The 14,733-nt window shown below is 25.6% G+C and overlaps 2 protein-coding genes across 6 annotated transcripts in view; one reads left to right on the forward strand and one right to left on the reverse strand.

The window, feature by feature from the left end:
- LOC122512820 overlaps window positions 1–14,733 on the reverse strand; it is a 415,571-nt gene that overhangs the window by 278,604 nt on the left and 122,234 nt on the right. The gene's annotated exons all lie outside the window — the stretch shown is intronic.
- LOC122512860 lies at window positions 4,125–9,384 on the forward strand. The gene is made up of 4 exons (XM_043628965.1): window positions 4,125–4,402; window positions 6,117–6,300; window positions 7,986–8,264; window positions 8,740–9,384. Exons 1-4 carry the CDS (start codon window positions 4,297–4,299, stop codon window positions 9,038–9,040), a joined length of 870 nt encoding a protein of 289 aa, XP_043484900.1. The 5' UTR covers window positions 4,125–4,296; the 3' UTR covers window positions 9,041–9,384.

Genomic DNA, 14,733 nt, shown 5'->3' on the forward strand with positions numbered 1-14,733 from the left:
GAGATAGTATAAAATGTATATTAAAATTTATATATAGTTATAGACTAGGAAAATTAATTTCGAAGATGGAAAATTTTTTTAGTAATATTATTAATTAGAGTGAAGTGGTTTAAAATGTATAGTATAGGTAAATTTTTTTTCTAGAGGATGAGAGAAATTTATATTTTTCAGCAAAATAAAAGGATGTTTATAGGTAGTTGTGAGCTCAAAGGTTGATGGGTTGACGCTATTAACGAAAGCCCACCCTCTCAGCCTTTGGGGGGTTGAGATTATAAGCAGCCCAAATGACGACGCTGTCGACGGGCGAAGCGCAAAAGCTCTGCCTATGCAGTTCGACAACGAAGAGCAGCTACGGCTTTAATCCATGCTGCCTGATTATAATCTCGTCAGCGAGTTATGCCCTTAGTCTCTCTCTCTCTCTCACTCTCTTCCTAAAAGTATCCCCTTGCCTCTCAACCCAAATTACTTCCAAAGTCTCATCATCTCTCTCTCTCTCTCTTCCTCTCTTCCTCTCTCACTCTCCGAGTCCAAACGCAGATTTAGCTCCTCTGAGAATCGAAGATTAGAAGACAGAATTGGATTGTGTCCTCGAGTCAGAATTACCATCAATCAGTTACCTTAATCAAGCGAATAAAGTAATATTTCCAAAAAAGTAATATTTCCAAAAAATATTCAAAAAAAGTAATATTTTCAAAAAATATTTCAAAAGAAGTAATATTTCAAAAAAATATTCTAAAAAACATTCAAAAAGTATAAAAAAAAACTAATAAACTGGTTAGAATTAACCTGATTCTTAATTTTTAAATATACATTTTTTTAGGTTATAAATGAAAGAAAGAGAAGACTTTTAGTTAGTGACGCCATCGTCAGAGGGAGCGTCATCGTAGTTCAGGACGCCACCGCCCTGCGAAGTAAGTTGACAACATCATGTCAGCTGCCCAACCCTGAAGAGTTAAATTTTTAACTTTCCCTTCTGTTAACCACCTAAACTTAAATATTGAATGAAATTTTCGAAAGTTTAAAAATTTTACTCAACAAGGTTGGGTTAATTGACAAAAGGCACGTGAAAAAAATTCATGAATGTAACCCCTGGAAATTCCATGGATGTAACCTCTGGAAATTCCATGGAATTTCCGTGGAGATTCGATGCAAATTCTGCCACGTTTTTTATTTCAATAATATTAAATTTAATAACAATTTTTTTCCATCCAATGGGAGCTTTTTCCGAAACCCAGAGGTTCTCAGAACTTTCTTAGAATTTATTTCCAATTCAGAAAAAATTTGTATCTTCAAACACGACGCTGGTCTTGAAAATGCTTTTTTAAAACAATTTTTGGAGTTGAATATCAAATTTGTGCTTTTCTCCATTAAATTCGAGCTTTTTTTATTAAAGAAGAGCTTCTTCCGAAACACGGAAGTCGTCAAAACTTTTTTTTAATTTATTTTCGATTTTGAAAAAATTTGTTCCTTGAAAAATGTCGCTGGTCTTGACAATTTTTTTCCCAATTTGGGATTTTTTAAGCAAACTGCGATTATTAAATTTGGGCTTTTATTATTCATCAATTTGGAGCTTTTTTTATTAAAGAAGAATAATAAGAAAAATTTTGCGAAATTTATAGAAACATCCCTTTTCTTTATAAATTTTCCGATTTCAAGGAGTCATTCAGTTGCTTTTAATTATGGACGCTACCACCAGTTGGCGCCTTAAAGTTTGAGGACGCCACCACCAGATGGCTGTGTCCTATGACACAGCCATCTGGTGGTGGCGTCCTCAAACTCTCATAATACATTAATAATTTATTTTCTCATTATTATTGTTTATAAATAAATATTTTTGCTTGTTTATTGTTCTCTATTTAATGTTAAACGGATTTAAATTAGAAAACAAAATATTGAAATATTGTTCTGTTTTTTTTGTTTATTTTATACTATTTTTACTATTTCTACTAAATATGAAATAAAATCATAGGGGATGAATAAAGTTAAGAAGATTAAACATTGTATTAAAAGAAGATCCGTAATTGAAGACGCCATCACCAGGAGGCGCTGTTTTATTTAAGAAACCATGACTAGGGGACGCTGGGTAATTAAAGACGCTACCGCTAGGAGGCGCTCTGTAGTTAAAGACGCCACCGCCAGGAGGCGCTCCGTAGTTAAAGACGCCGTCACCAGGAGGCGCAATAGTAATAAAACTTCGTAAAAAATTCAATATAAATTAAAAAAAACAACTAAAAGATCATAAAAACAACTAGAAAAACAAAAAAATTTCTGGAAAAAAGGAAAATATCGTAAAATAAAATACAAAAAGACACAACAAAAAATTGTCCTAAAATATAAATCTTTTTTTGCGCACGTTGGTTGAAAACGGTTTTTGAAAATTCATTACACAACTCGCTTGAGATTTGTACGCGGGGCAGCGTATAAAGCGGCAAGAAGCGGATATTTGGGAAGGGACGGAGAGGGGTCTTTAATTTCCTTGTGAGCAGTAGCGTGATTTCGCGAAGGGTAGACGAGACGTCCAATCGAGAAGGGGAAATGGTTAAGGTCTTCCATAAGGAGGGGTTGGAAAACGAGAAAGTGCGACGCTACTTCGTTTATAATTCCACAAAAAAAAACATTTCCAAACCGAGGGATTTTTTCTCTTTCTTTTCTTTTCATTTTTTTTTTAATAATTTAAAACCACCATATGATTGCTCAAAGGGCATAAAATTTATATAACATATATATAGAGTGTTATATAGTGGAAGGTCACGCATCTCTAGACAAAAGGTAAAAAAAAGAGAGAAAGAGAGAATTGGTAAAAAATAGAGAAGAATAAGAAGAAAGAAGGGAGCAGAAGAAAAATCCATTTCGACTAATGACGACGCTATCAGGAATTATGTAATTTTTCTCGACTCATATAGAAAATAGGTTTTTAGAGGGGAGGTTGGTCGGGAATGTATCTTTGCACTTTGCAAATTAATTTCTTTTCCAATTAAATTATTGGTCAATATTTTTTTTTCTTCTATTGAGTTATTAATTTTAATTATAAAATGTTTTTTGGTGAAATTTTCAACTAGAAATGGAAGTTAAAATATTTTTTAATTACTTTTAATTGAATTAATTGATAAAAAATACAAGTAAATAGAAAACTTCTGTATTTTTGTATTCAAAATAAAAATTTAATTATCTATTCTTTTGAATAAAAAATATATAGATTATTCAATTCAAGTATTATTCCTGAATAATAATAATTAATTAATATTAATTAATTTTGAAAAATAATTATTAATTAATATTATTATTATTAATTAACAAATTTTGTTTTTTAATTTTTTTACAAGAATTAAAAGAAATGTATTTTTTTCAAATGAGAACAAAGGGGGAAAACGTTTCGATTAAAATGGGGAATTACAAATTTTTTTTTTTTGATAATTTGCACTGTTTTAAATTCTTTATTTAGATAGAGTTGGCTAGTTAAGAAAAAGAAAATATGTTTCGTTAATTAATTTGACGAAGCGGGGATTTCCAAATTTCCTTTTTTTCTCAATTTCGTCGAATTTATTTATAATTAAATTATTATCTGATAAACAATTTAAAATTTTTCGAGTTAAATTCTTCAATTTGTAATTAAGACAAGTAAATAAGGAAATATAAATTAATTATTTATTATTTTTTCATTATTGAGTTATTAATGATTTTAAATAATTTTAAAACATTTTTCTTTTTTATTTTAAATTTAAAATGAAAGTTTAAATTGTCTAAATATTGTAGTAATTAGTAAAGTAAATAAATAATTAACATTTTCTTTTTTTTGTATGTAAAATAAAAATTCAATAATTTTTTTAATTCAGAATAATTATTGACATTCTGTTACAAATATCAATATGTAAAAAATAATATTAATTGACATTAATTAATTATTATAATCGCAATTAATATTTTATTCATGAATTAATAAAAAAGAAATATCAATTAATATTATTATTAAATGTAATTATAATTTATTTATAATATTATAAATTATTATTATTATTAATTATAATTATTATAAATTATTTAAATTAAATTTGTTAATTTTGTGTTTATTTTAAATAAATGAAAAGAAAATATTTACTCTTTTCTTTGAATTGAGAACGAAAGGGAAAAAATTGTCGAGTGAAAACAAAAGAAATTGACTGTTTCCATGGTTACGAATAAATTAATGAGTGACAGTCATTCGATGATCATTAGTCGAAGTAGAAACGTCAAATTGTCATCGTTCCTTTAAATATTTATAGAAATTGTGAGAAAAATAATTTTTTTTTTGTGAGAAAAATGGCCCGAACTCCAAGATCAGCGAAAATTTCCATCGATGACCGAAAATTGGCCGATTTGTTCAAAGGGAATTCAAAGAAAATTTCTGACGACTTCGAAGCTAAGGGTACAAAAAAATTTGTTCTTTTCTTTCTCCCTTTATTTGAATTAATTTCAAATTTTTGAAAATGTTTTTTTTACATATAATACGAAAAAAAAATTTTTTTTTGTAATTTTAACGTGAAAAAGATTTTTCCTTTTTGGTTCGATCAATTGTTTTTAATTAAAAAATAATTATTTACCAACTTTAATTTTTTACAATAAATTTTAAAAAATGTTATTCTTTTATTATTTAAAAATTTATAATTTTTATTCTTATCAATTTATAAAAAAATTTTTTTTTTAATATTTATAAAATTAAAATTTTTTTTATACAAATCTTTCTGAATTCGTTTTTATAAAACTTTTATAAATTGAAATAAATTTTTTGCGTAATTTTTTTCAACTGAAATGAAATATCTTTGTCAAATATTTTTCTACCGTAAAAAATATTTCATATTTAATAATTTTAGGTTAAAAAAAATTTTTCCTTTCATTTCGCAAAATTTCTTTATGAATTATTCCATTTTATTTTCTGGGTTGAAAAAAAAATTAATTAAATATTAAAATTCTAGTTTTAGAATATTTTTTTTAAAAAAACATTTTATTTTTAAGCACATTTCGAATTATTTTGATTTCCGCTCTTCGTGCTTAATATTCTCATTTGAAATAAACTCCATCTAGGAACATAAACATAAAAGAAAATATTTTTTTTTTATGTTATCTTTGCTGTGCGCTCTCCGTTTATTCTCCTTTCTATGGAATAATCCTTGACTTTTTTATTTCGAGAAAGAGAAAAAAAAAATTTTTTTTTCCATTCCCACTGTTACGTATCGTTCATCATTGAATTTACTTTACTCCGGAAAGCATCAGCAGAACGTCTGCAAGCTTGCCATTCATATTTTTTTTATCTCTAGAAAAAATCGTATACAAAAAAAAAAATTCAGTCTGGTTGTTGTAGAGACGATGGGAATCAAAAAAGAAAAACAGAAAAAGCAAAAAAAAAAAAAAAAAATGGAGGGGGAAAAGTAATCCAAACATAACTAAACGTATTTGGACCATAGAATGGCCAAATTTTACGCTCATCAACTTTCAGAGATTGAAGGGTTTTTGTTTTCATATTTAGGAGAAAAAGAAAAAAAAAATTTTTTTTTTACTTTGAAAACAAAGAATGAAATTACGGCATATTAAAAAGCTTGAAAAATATTTAAAGTGGAAAATTAGTTTCGTTTCGAAAAATACGAAATAATAGATGTCAATTATGATGTAATAATTAAAGCAAAGGGAGAAAAATTATTCGAATTTTTGTTAATTAAAAATTACATTCATTTATAACGAATAATTTATTGTGAAATTTCATTAAAAAGAAAATGTTTTTTTTTTTTTTTGATAAAATATTTCACTTCGGGAAAAATTTCATTAAATAATAATGTAAAATAATGTAAAAATGTAATGGAATAATGTAATTATTCGCGTTGCTTTTAATTTAATAAATATCGATATTATTAAAATACCAAATAATTTTCTATTTATTTAAATTCGGAAATTTTATTATATTAAAAACAATTTTTTCTTATAAAAAAAATTCTCTCTATTTTTATTAATATTCTGGATATAAAGAATAATTTTTGAAGGAATAAAAAAATTTTCAATTATTAATGTTTAAATATTTTTTAATAAATAATACTTTTTTTGAAATAAATTTTTATTAAATATTTTTTGAAATAAAAATTTTTTTTCAGTTGATGCAGCGAGAAAAACGTGGTCAAAAATTCAAGAAGACGAGGGAAAACCAAAGACAGATCTAAATAGAAGAAAATCATTACGAAGCTCCAGTGTTGAATCAACAAATGATCAATTAAAAACAGCGGAATTGCGCCGCAGGTCCTTAAGATCGAGTTCCATCGATAAATCCAGTGTAATTACGTGAGTAAATATTTCCAATAAATATTTTTTTTTTCTATCCAGAATTTAAATTTTTACAAAAAATATAACAGAAAGGAAATTTTTTTTTTTTAATTTACATAGTTTTTCAATTGTACACAATTTTTCAAAAATTACAAAAAAAGAAAGAAAAAAATAATTTTTGTAATTCAAATTCAAAACAAAAATTTTTTAAATTTACGGAAAATTAATTTTTATTTAAATATACAAATTTATTATTTTTGCTTTTTCTTGATAAAATGAAATTTTTTTGATTCGAGAAAAAAAAAGACAGTGAAGAAATAAACATTTCGAATAAAGTTGAGGGGGAAATTTAACGATTTGGAACTTTAGTGGAAAATTAGTTTGAAGGAGTATGCGGTGGATCGTCTTTCGATTTTTTTTCCTCGCTCTCCTGATTTTTACGAGAATGAATTTCCACCTGTTCAGGGTTTTTTTTTTTTATTTCTTTCACGAGAAATGCTCTTGCACACCAATGACATATATGCAAACTTTATTACATAGTTAACGAAATTTAATTAAATTTATACTTTTACAGTAATTTGAAATTTTATGTTTAAAAATTAAATACTAAGTTGAATATGGAAATAATTTCATTTAAAGAAATTAAATAAATTAAAAAGTATTTTAGTTTTAGAAAACTAATAGATATTTCATTCATTTATTTATTTAATTATTTCATTTATTTTATTTTCATTTATTTTTTATTTATTTAATAAATATTTCATTATTGTTCTGAAATAATTAATTTTTAGTCAAAAATTTATTTTTTGTTTCATATTTTATTTTTAATTTTATTTTCTTTTGATTTTATTTTTGATTTTATTTTTTACTTTTTATTTTATTTGATTTTTTATATTTCATATTTTTTACTTCCTATTTTATTGTTTATTTTATATTTTATTTTCCTATTTCAATTTATTTTGATTTATTTTTTTATTTATTCTACATTCTAGATTTTATTTTGTTTGATTTCATTAATTTTATAAACAATATTATTTTTCTTCATCTTTCTATTTGGTAGAAAAAATGGGATTCCCAAATATTTACAGAGCAGTTTGCGATTTTTGAGTTTTAATAATTTCCAGATTTTTGAAGTTGAAAAAATATATTTTTTTTTCTAAAACAGGGATTCCCGCAAATTTTCCAAATTTTCCCGCATTTTTCAATGTTTTAATTTGCATGTCAGTGTTGGGTAGTTAAAAAAAAATATTTTTGCTAAAGCAGGGAATCCCAAAATTTTTTGGTTATTAATATTCCATTTAGCCAGAGCTGGGTAGTTAGGGGAAAGATAATTTTCTTTACTACTTGATTTGACAAAACGGGGAATCACGATTCTCCTTCTTTATCAATTTTTTCGAATTCATAATTAAGATTCCTGTTAAGAAATTTGAAACTTTCATTTTTTTAATGAATAATTAATAATTAAATTCTGAAATAATAATAATAATAATAATAATAATAATAATAATAATAATAATAATAATAATAATAATAATAATAATAATAATAAATACAAATGAATAAAGAATAGACAAAAAAATTGAACAAAATAAAGAAAAATTTGTTTGTATTAAAAATTTAGTAACGTTAAAAGTGGAAAGAAAATGATGATACGAATTTTTTTTGGTATAAAATATAAAACTTAAAATTCTATCGATTTGCAGGCCCTCCACCGAAAACAGTTGCGCGAGCAGCACATGCAGTTCTCCAAAGGGCGAGGACAAACGTAACCTACGTTCTCGATCCAAACTCGCAGCAATTACTGAAGCTGATTTAATGTCAATGGCTGCTGGTGATGCCAGCATTATTGAATTGCCAGTATTGTTTGAGTCAAGAAATCAGGACGGAAACGATGATGAAGAATCTGACGAAGCGACCATTTGCTTAGAATTCAATAATCAAGAAGGAGACTTTTCCGAAATTGTCACTGACGTCGTTGATAGGTATTTTTATTTATTTTCAGTTTTTTAAATAAATGAAAAAATAAACTAATAAAATTAAAATAAACTAATAAATTTTATTAGTTTACTTTTATTTTTTTATTTATTTTAATTTAATTAATATTTTTAAAAATAATTGTATTCTTTCGAGAAATTTTATTAAACTTGTATTGAAAATAATTGAATTGCTCTAAAGAATTTTATTATTTATGAAAATAATTGAATTCTTGCGAAGGATTTTAATAAAATTTTTGTAAATAATAGAATTTTTTTAGTCATTCTATGAAAATAATTGAATTTTCCCGTGAAATTATTATTATTTATGAAAATAATAAAATGTTTGCGTAGAAATTTTACTTAAATTTTTTATAAATAATTGAATTTTTTTTGAAAATTAAAGATGAAAATGTTTTTTTTAACTTTTTCTTAAAATTAATTTTAATTAATAAAAATTATTTGTAATTTTTTTCGAAAACAGAATTCAACAAGACATCAACGAGGAGTTGAAGAATACCGAGCCACAATCTTTCGAGGCATTGCAAACTTACAATAGAAAAACACCAACCAACAATCAGCAAAAATCGAAGCAAATGGGAGGCAACAAGAATAATAAATTGAAGCGCAATTTCATTCCTCACGATTCAATAAGAACATTTTTTGACAGTATGGCAATAACTGTATCAAGTTTCCCCATACATCTTCAAGCTAAAGTGAAAATTGAAATTTGCAAAATAGTCGGAGGTTTTGAGTACGACTTAACATCATCGAAAGCAAATTGAGCTTTTTTTGTTCGCTCCCTCTTTTTTTTCGTCTTCTTCACTCGACGAAAAAAAAATGGTATTTTATTTTCTATTTTTCGTCAAATTCTATACAAGTTTTTTTTTTGAATTTTTCGCTTTTGAAATGAGCTAGCAAAGCGACCTTGAAGTTTCTTTGGAGTGTTGCCAAGATTGTTCTCTCAGTGAGTGAGAGAGAGAGAGAAAAGAAAAAAAGCAAAAAAAAAAAAAAAAAAAAAATTTAACCGAGGGATAATTTTAGATCCCGTTGAAAGTAGTTTATGATAATGGGAACATTTTTCATAGAAACTTTTTTTCAAGGGGGGGAAAGAAATTAAAGAAAATCTCTGTCTTTAGGAGATATTTTTACTATTTCGTTTCTTTTCCTTTTTTTGTCGTTTTACTCGTTTCTCAAGAATTTTGTTTCTTGATTTTCTTCCCTACAATTTTTTCCTTCTTTTATATTTTCTTTTCTTTCCTTAATCTTTTTTAATGTTCTTTAATCCAGTTTCCCGAGTTTTTCAAATATTTTTCCATTTTTTCGTTCGATTTTTCTCTTTTTTTTCTTTAAACAAAACTTTTTCTTTTTTTGTTCTATAAATTTTTTTCATACATTTTCAAATTTCACTTTCAAATTATTTTATTCGTTAAAATAGAAAATTTTTTTTTCAAATTCTTTTTCAGTTCTGAACTTTTGAAAACTAAAAATAGAAAAAGTCGAATGAAAAAAATTTTTATTGAGAAAGAATGAGAAAAATTTGTATAAGGAATTTTTTCTTATAATTAGTTTATATATTTAAAGATAAAGTCGAAAGAATTTTTTCGGTTGATGAATTTTCGCTTGAAATCCATTTGCGATAATTTATGGCACAAAGTTTATATAATTGCACTGAGTTTTCGATTGTGTAAACATCTTTTTGGATTATTGTCTCGTTCGCGACGTTTATATATATATAATTAAATATATATATATTCACGCGAAACAACAAAATCTTCTAATTCTGTTTAACAATGCAGATTTCTGGCTCATGAGAGGCAGTAAATTATTGAGAACTGGCAAACGTTCACCAAAAGCTGATTCACTTAGCTTTAACATTTGTCTTCGCAGATACAATCCAAAGAGAGGATAAACTTTAATTAGCTTTGGTTTACATTTTAACTAACCCCAAAATCTCAATTTTAAATTTATTTCCTATTTTTCTTATTTTGAAAAAAAATTCCATTTCTTTCTACGATTTCCCCAATTTTATCTCATTTTTCAATATAAATTTCTTTTTTAATTCTTGAAAAACGTAAAAATTAACACTAATTTTGAAAAAAATAATAAAAAAATTGTAAAAACTTATGAAAAAATTTTAAAAAAATTTTAAAAAGAAAAATTAAATATAATATTAAAAATTAATATTTTGGAAGAATTGAAAAAATTAAAGTAGAAAGAAATTTAGAAACATAAATTAAAATACAAAAAGTGAAAAAAAGAGAATAAAAAATTACGAACTATATTTATAGATTATAAAAAGAAAATCTTGCCAGCTCATTTCCAATTTAATTGCGAATTTATTCTTTACTTCTTTCGTTTGTTTATACATTTTTTATGTTTCCTTTCATTCTTTATCTTTTTTTATTCTCTTCTTTTTTGTCGTAATTTCTTTTTCATTTCTTTTTGTTCATTAACACGTTTAGAAGTATACACTTAAGGTTAAGCTCTTCGAAATAAGTAGAATACGTTTAACAAAGAGAAAATTTTGTTTCGAGAAATAAATAAATGTTTAAACAGAACTTCTTTTCTATTTCCTTTTTTTATTTCTTAAATTTATACTTATACTTTATTTTATTCTTTTTATTTCATTTTTATTTTCTTTCTGGTTTTACAAATTTTTTTAAAGAAACTTTTTTTCCTTTTAATTATTTGCAAATTTTATTTATATCTTTTATTAGAATTTGTATTATTTATTAAATTTTATTAAATTTTATTTATAAATTCCTAAATTAATTTACACATTAAAAAATTTTTGTTTCATTAATTTTTCTATTAATAATATAAGTCGGAGAATTGAAATAAACATTTAATTTGCATTTTTTAATGTTTAATATTAATTTCAAAATTTCAATAAACGGGGATTCACAGATTTTTTTTTATAATTGGCGCTTTAATAGATTTTCTATTTTTCAGTCATCTAGTTTTCAATAATAATTTCATAAACAGGGGATTCCCAAATTTTTTTTTATCGAATTAAGTCATTTTCGATTTTCTATTTCTATAGGGTTCATAAAACTGAAATTTTTTATTTGTTTTCAATTTACTTTACGCTTTATTTTGAGTTCATAATTTTACTACAGTGGAATTTTTATTTGTTGGTTAATTTTTGCAAAAACGGGGAATCCCAATTTTTTCTATACTTTGCGACTTTACAATTTTTCAAATTAGCCAGGGTTGAGTAGTTTTGGAAAAAACATCCTTTTGTTTGTTGATTTGATAAAAAGGGAATTCTCAAATTTATTTTTTCTTTCAGAATTTATGGCGTATTTTATTTATTTGTCCAGGGTTGAATAGTTAAGAAAAAAAATATTGGCAGTTGATTTCATAAAACGGGGATTCACCATTCTTTTTATTAGTTTTCACCTTTTTTTGTCTAATTTTTGAAGATTTGGATTTTTTCTAGAAAAACGGGGATTCCTAATTTTTTTCTAGTTTCCTGATTTTACCAGAATCGTGTTTTAAATAACACAGATCCTATTATTTTTATTTCTTTGCGCTGTGTTTAATTTTCTGTTTAACCAGGGTTGGGCAGTGAGGGGAAAAAATATTTTTGTCAGTTGATTTTTCAAAAGGTATTTTATTTATTTATTAAACATTTTTATCAGTCGATTTTTTGTTTTCTCAATTTACAATAGTTAATTTTTTGGTGGTAAAACCGGGAATTCCACTTTTAGTTTAAATTGCGTTTTTATGCTTTTAATATTTTTCAGAGTTGAGTAAGAGAAAAAAATATTACTGTCAGTTGTATTTAAAAGAAATTTTATCAATTTTTATTTTTAATTTATCTATGTTTTTTAATTTCAATTTATTTATTTATTTTATTTATCAAATGGAGGTTCCCAACATACAACTCATATTTTTTTTCTTTAACCAGGGTTGGGTAATTAAGGGGAAGAAACTATTTTTTGCAGCTTTTTTCCATTTTTTTTTTTATTTTTTTTTATCAAACGGGGATTCCCAACATTTTTTTCCATATTTTACACATATTTTTATTTTCTTTAACCAGGGCTAGGTAACTAAGGGAAAGAAACTTTTTTTTCAGTTGATTTCATTAAACGGGGGTTCCCAACATTTTTTTTAATATTTTACAATATTTATTTTCTTTAACCAGGGTTGGGTAATTAAGAGAAGAAACTTTTTTTACAGTTGATTTCATCAAACGGGGGTTCCCAACATTTTTTTAAAGATTTTTTTACAATGTTTATTTTCTTTAACCAGGGTTGGGTAATTAAGGAAAAGAAAATATTTTTTGCACTTGATTTCATCAAACGGGGATTTTCAACATTTTTTTTCACATTTCACGCATATTTTTATGTTCTTGAACCAGGGTTGGGTAATTAAGGGAAAGAAAATATTTTTTCCACTTGATTTCATCAAACGGAGATTCACAAATGTTTTTCTTTTAAAAATTAGCGCCTTTTTTGGTTCTTTTTTGAAACCAAGTTGAAAAGGGGTTTTCCCAAATTATCCTTTTCACAGTTGGAAAGAAATGTCTACTTTTTTTCCCTATTTTATCAGAGTTGGGTAGTTACAGGGAAAAATAGTATTTTTGTCAGTTGTTTTTCCATAAACTCGATCAAAGTTGGGTAGTTAAGAAACTTCTTAATGCCAATTTGCAACCAGGGTTGGGAATCTAAGTGAATGGACTGTTTGCAAACTTGTCAGGTTTTGGTAGTTAAAAAAAGAAAATTCCCCTAAAGAGCAACAGAGTTGGGTCGTTACGAAAAATAAGGCGCTATAGTCTCTAGTTCCAAACTCACCAGGGATGGGTAACTAAAAATAATAATTATTTTTACGTAATTTTTTCAAGTTTTTTTCATTATTGACAAAAAAAAATCAACTTCCCAGGGTTCGGTAGTTAGAAATAATAAATTTTGCCACAAAATCTCCACTAAATCTCCGAAAATAACAGAGATGGGTAGCTATGAATACTAATTTCAAATTGTGACAATTAAATACATTAAGTTCTGTCAACAGTTTTTATTTTTATCATAAAAAAATTGCAAATTTCCCACGAGAAGAGATTTTAAGAAACTATTTTCTATTCGTCTTAATACTGCGTCCGTAGAATTGAAATGTAGGTTATTTAAGAAAAAAAGAGAGGCAGAAAAGGGAAGAGATCACGTATAGAGAGAAACTGGGGGCTCGTGACGTAAATTAAAAGCACAAATCGCCTGCGGCGCCTTGGTATAGGCTGGATCCATCGACCAGAAGGGCATATGTACGTGACGTTATTACTGAAAATATCCCATCCGTGTAAAGTTGCGTAAAAAAAAGGACTGGCAATGACCGCTTCTCCCTTACCTTCGCTCTCTTGTTCTTTTGCCTGACCAAATCAACTCATTTTTCCCGGTCAGTGCACTTTCTAGAAATTACCTTTTTCAAAAAAAAAAAAAGCTCGTCGTTTTTTTATGTTGCTATTGCATTCATTTTTTCTTCTTTTGCCTGTATTTTTTACCCTGCATTGGTTAATTTCAAAAAAAAAATAAATAAATAAATATTTTTACTGCTACAAAACAAAACAATCTTGCTTTCACAAACAAATGTTTATATGAAATTCATAACTTTTTTCCACACTATTGACTCTTTTTCTATAACAAAAATATATAATTTTGCAAAAAATATTCAAATAAAAAAAATTGAATTTTTTGTGGAATAATTGTAAAAAAAATATTCTTTTATTATACCTAGTGAACAATTGTTTGTATTTTTATTACGTTAATTTTAAAATTTTTCAATTCAAGTTCATTAAGTTGGTAACCAGTGCTTTCATCGAAAAAAATAGAAATATTTTTTTTTTTCATGTAGTTTTATTTACTTTTATTGTTATTTGTATTTTAATTTATATTTTAATAACAATTTTCCTAATGTTTATTAATACTTTATTAACAATTCTGGTAAATTTTTTCAAGAAATTAAAATTCACGGTCACGAATAATTTTTAAGTCATTGGTCATTTTTCATTAAAAATATTAAGGCAAATCGTAATATTTCCATGAGAAAGAAAAGGATAGACATATCGTTTGTCCTTTTCTTTCTCACGTAAATTAATTCTTCTTATAAAAAAATAGACAAACCGTTTTTTTTTGAATTCCTTTTTTTCAAATAATTTTTTATATGGAAAACTGATCTAAAGTAAAGCGAAGTAAAAAATAAAAATAGAAAAAATTATGAAACTTGAGATTTCTTTTTCTGTGAAATAATATAATTTACGCTGTTCTTTGTTGTTCGCTTTTGTGTAATTATTAAACACACATTTCACATTGTCTGTTTGGAGGTGAGGAGAATTTTTCAGGAAAAAGTGCGAGTCAGTGTCAAAGTAACCGGCATATTTCACGCAGCAGCATTTTCAACTGAAGTTTCCCGTTTCAAATATCAAAGTGGCCACTGAACCGTCATTCGCTTGAAACTCTTCAAAGTTTCCATTTTCTCAAAT

The sequence above is a fragment of the Leptopilina heterotoma genome, unplaced genomic scaffold, assembly GCF_015476425.1.
Source record: "Leptopilina heterotoma isolate Lh14 unplaced genomic scaffold, ASM1547642v1 Lhet_1, whole genome shotgun sequence".
Taxonomy (NCBI): domain Eukaryota; kingdom Metazoa; phylum Arthropoda; class Insecta; order Hymenoptera; family Figitidae; genus Leptopilina; species Leptopilina heterotoma.

What these genes read in the sequence shown, in the direction of transcription:
- LOC122512860 (XM_043628965.1), top strand. Translation starts at nt 4,297, where the DNA reads ATGGCCCGAACTCCAAGATCAGCGAAAATTTCCATCGATGACCGAAAA. An exon ending in GATAAATCCAGTGTAATTAC is followed by an intron (nt 6,301 to 7,985) that starts GTGAGTAAATAT and finishes ATCGATTTGCAG; the next exon opens with GCCCTCCACCGAAAACAGTT. An exon ending in GTCACTGACGTCGTTGATAG is followed by an intron (nt 8,265 to 8,739) that starts GTATTTTTATTT and finishes TTTCGAAAACAG; the next exon opens with AATTCAACAAGACATCAACG.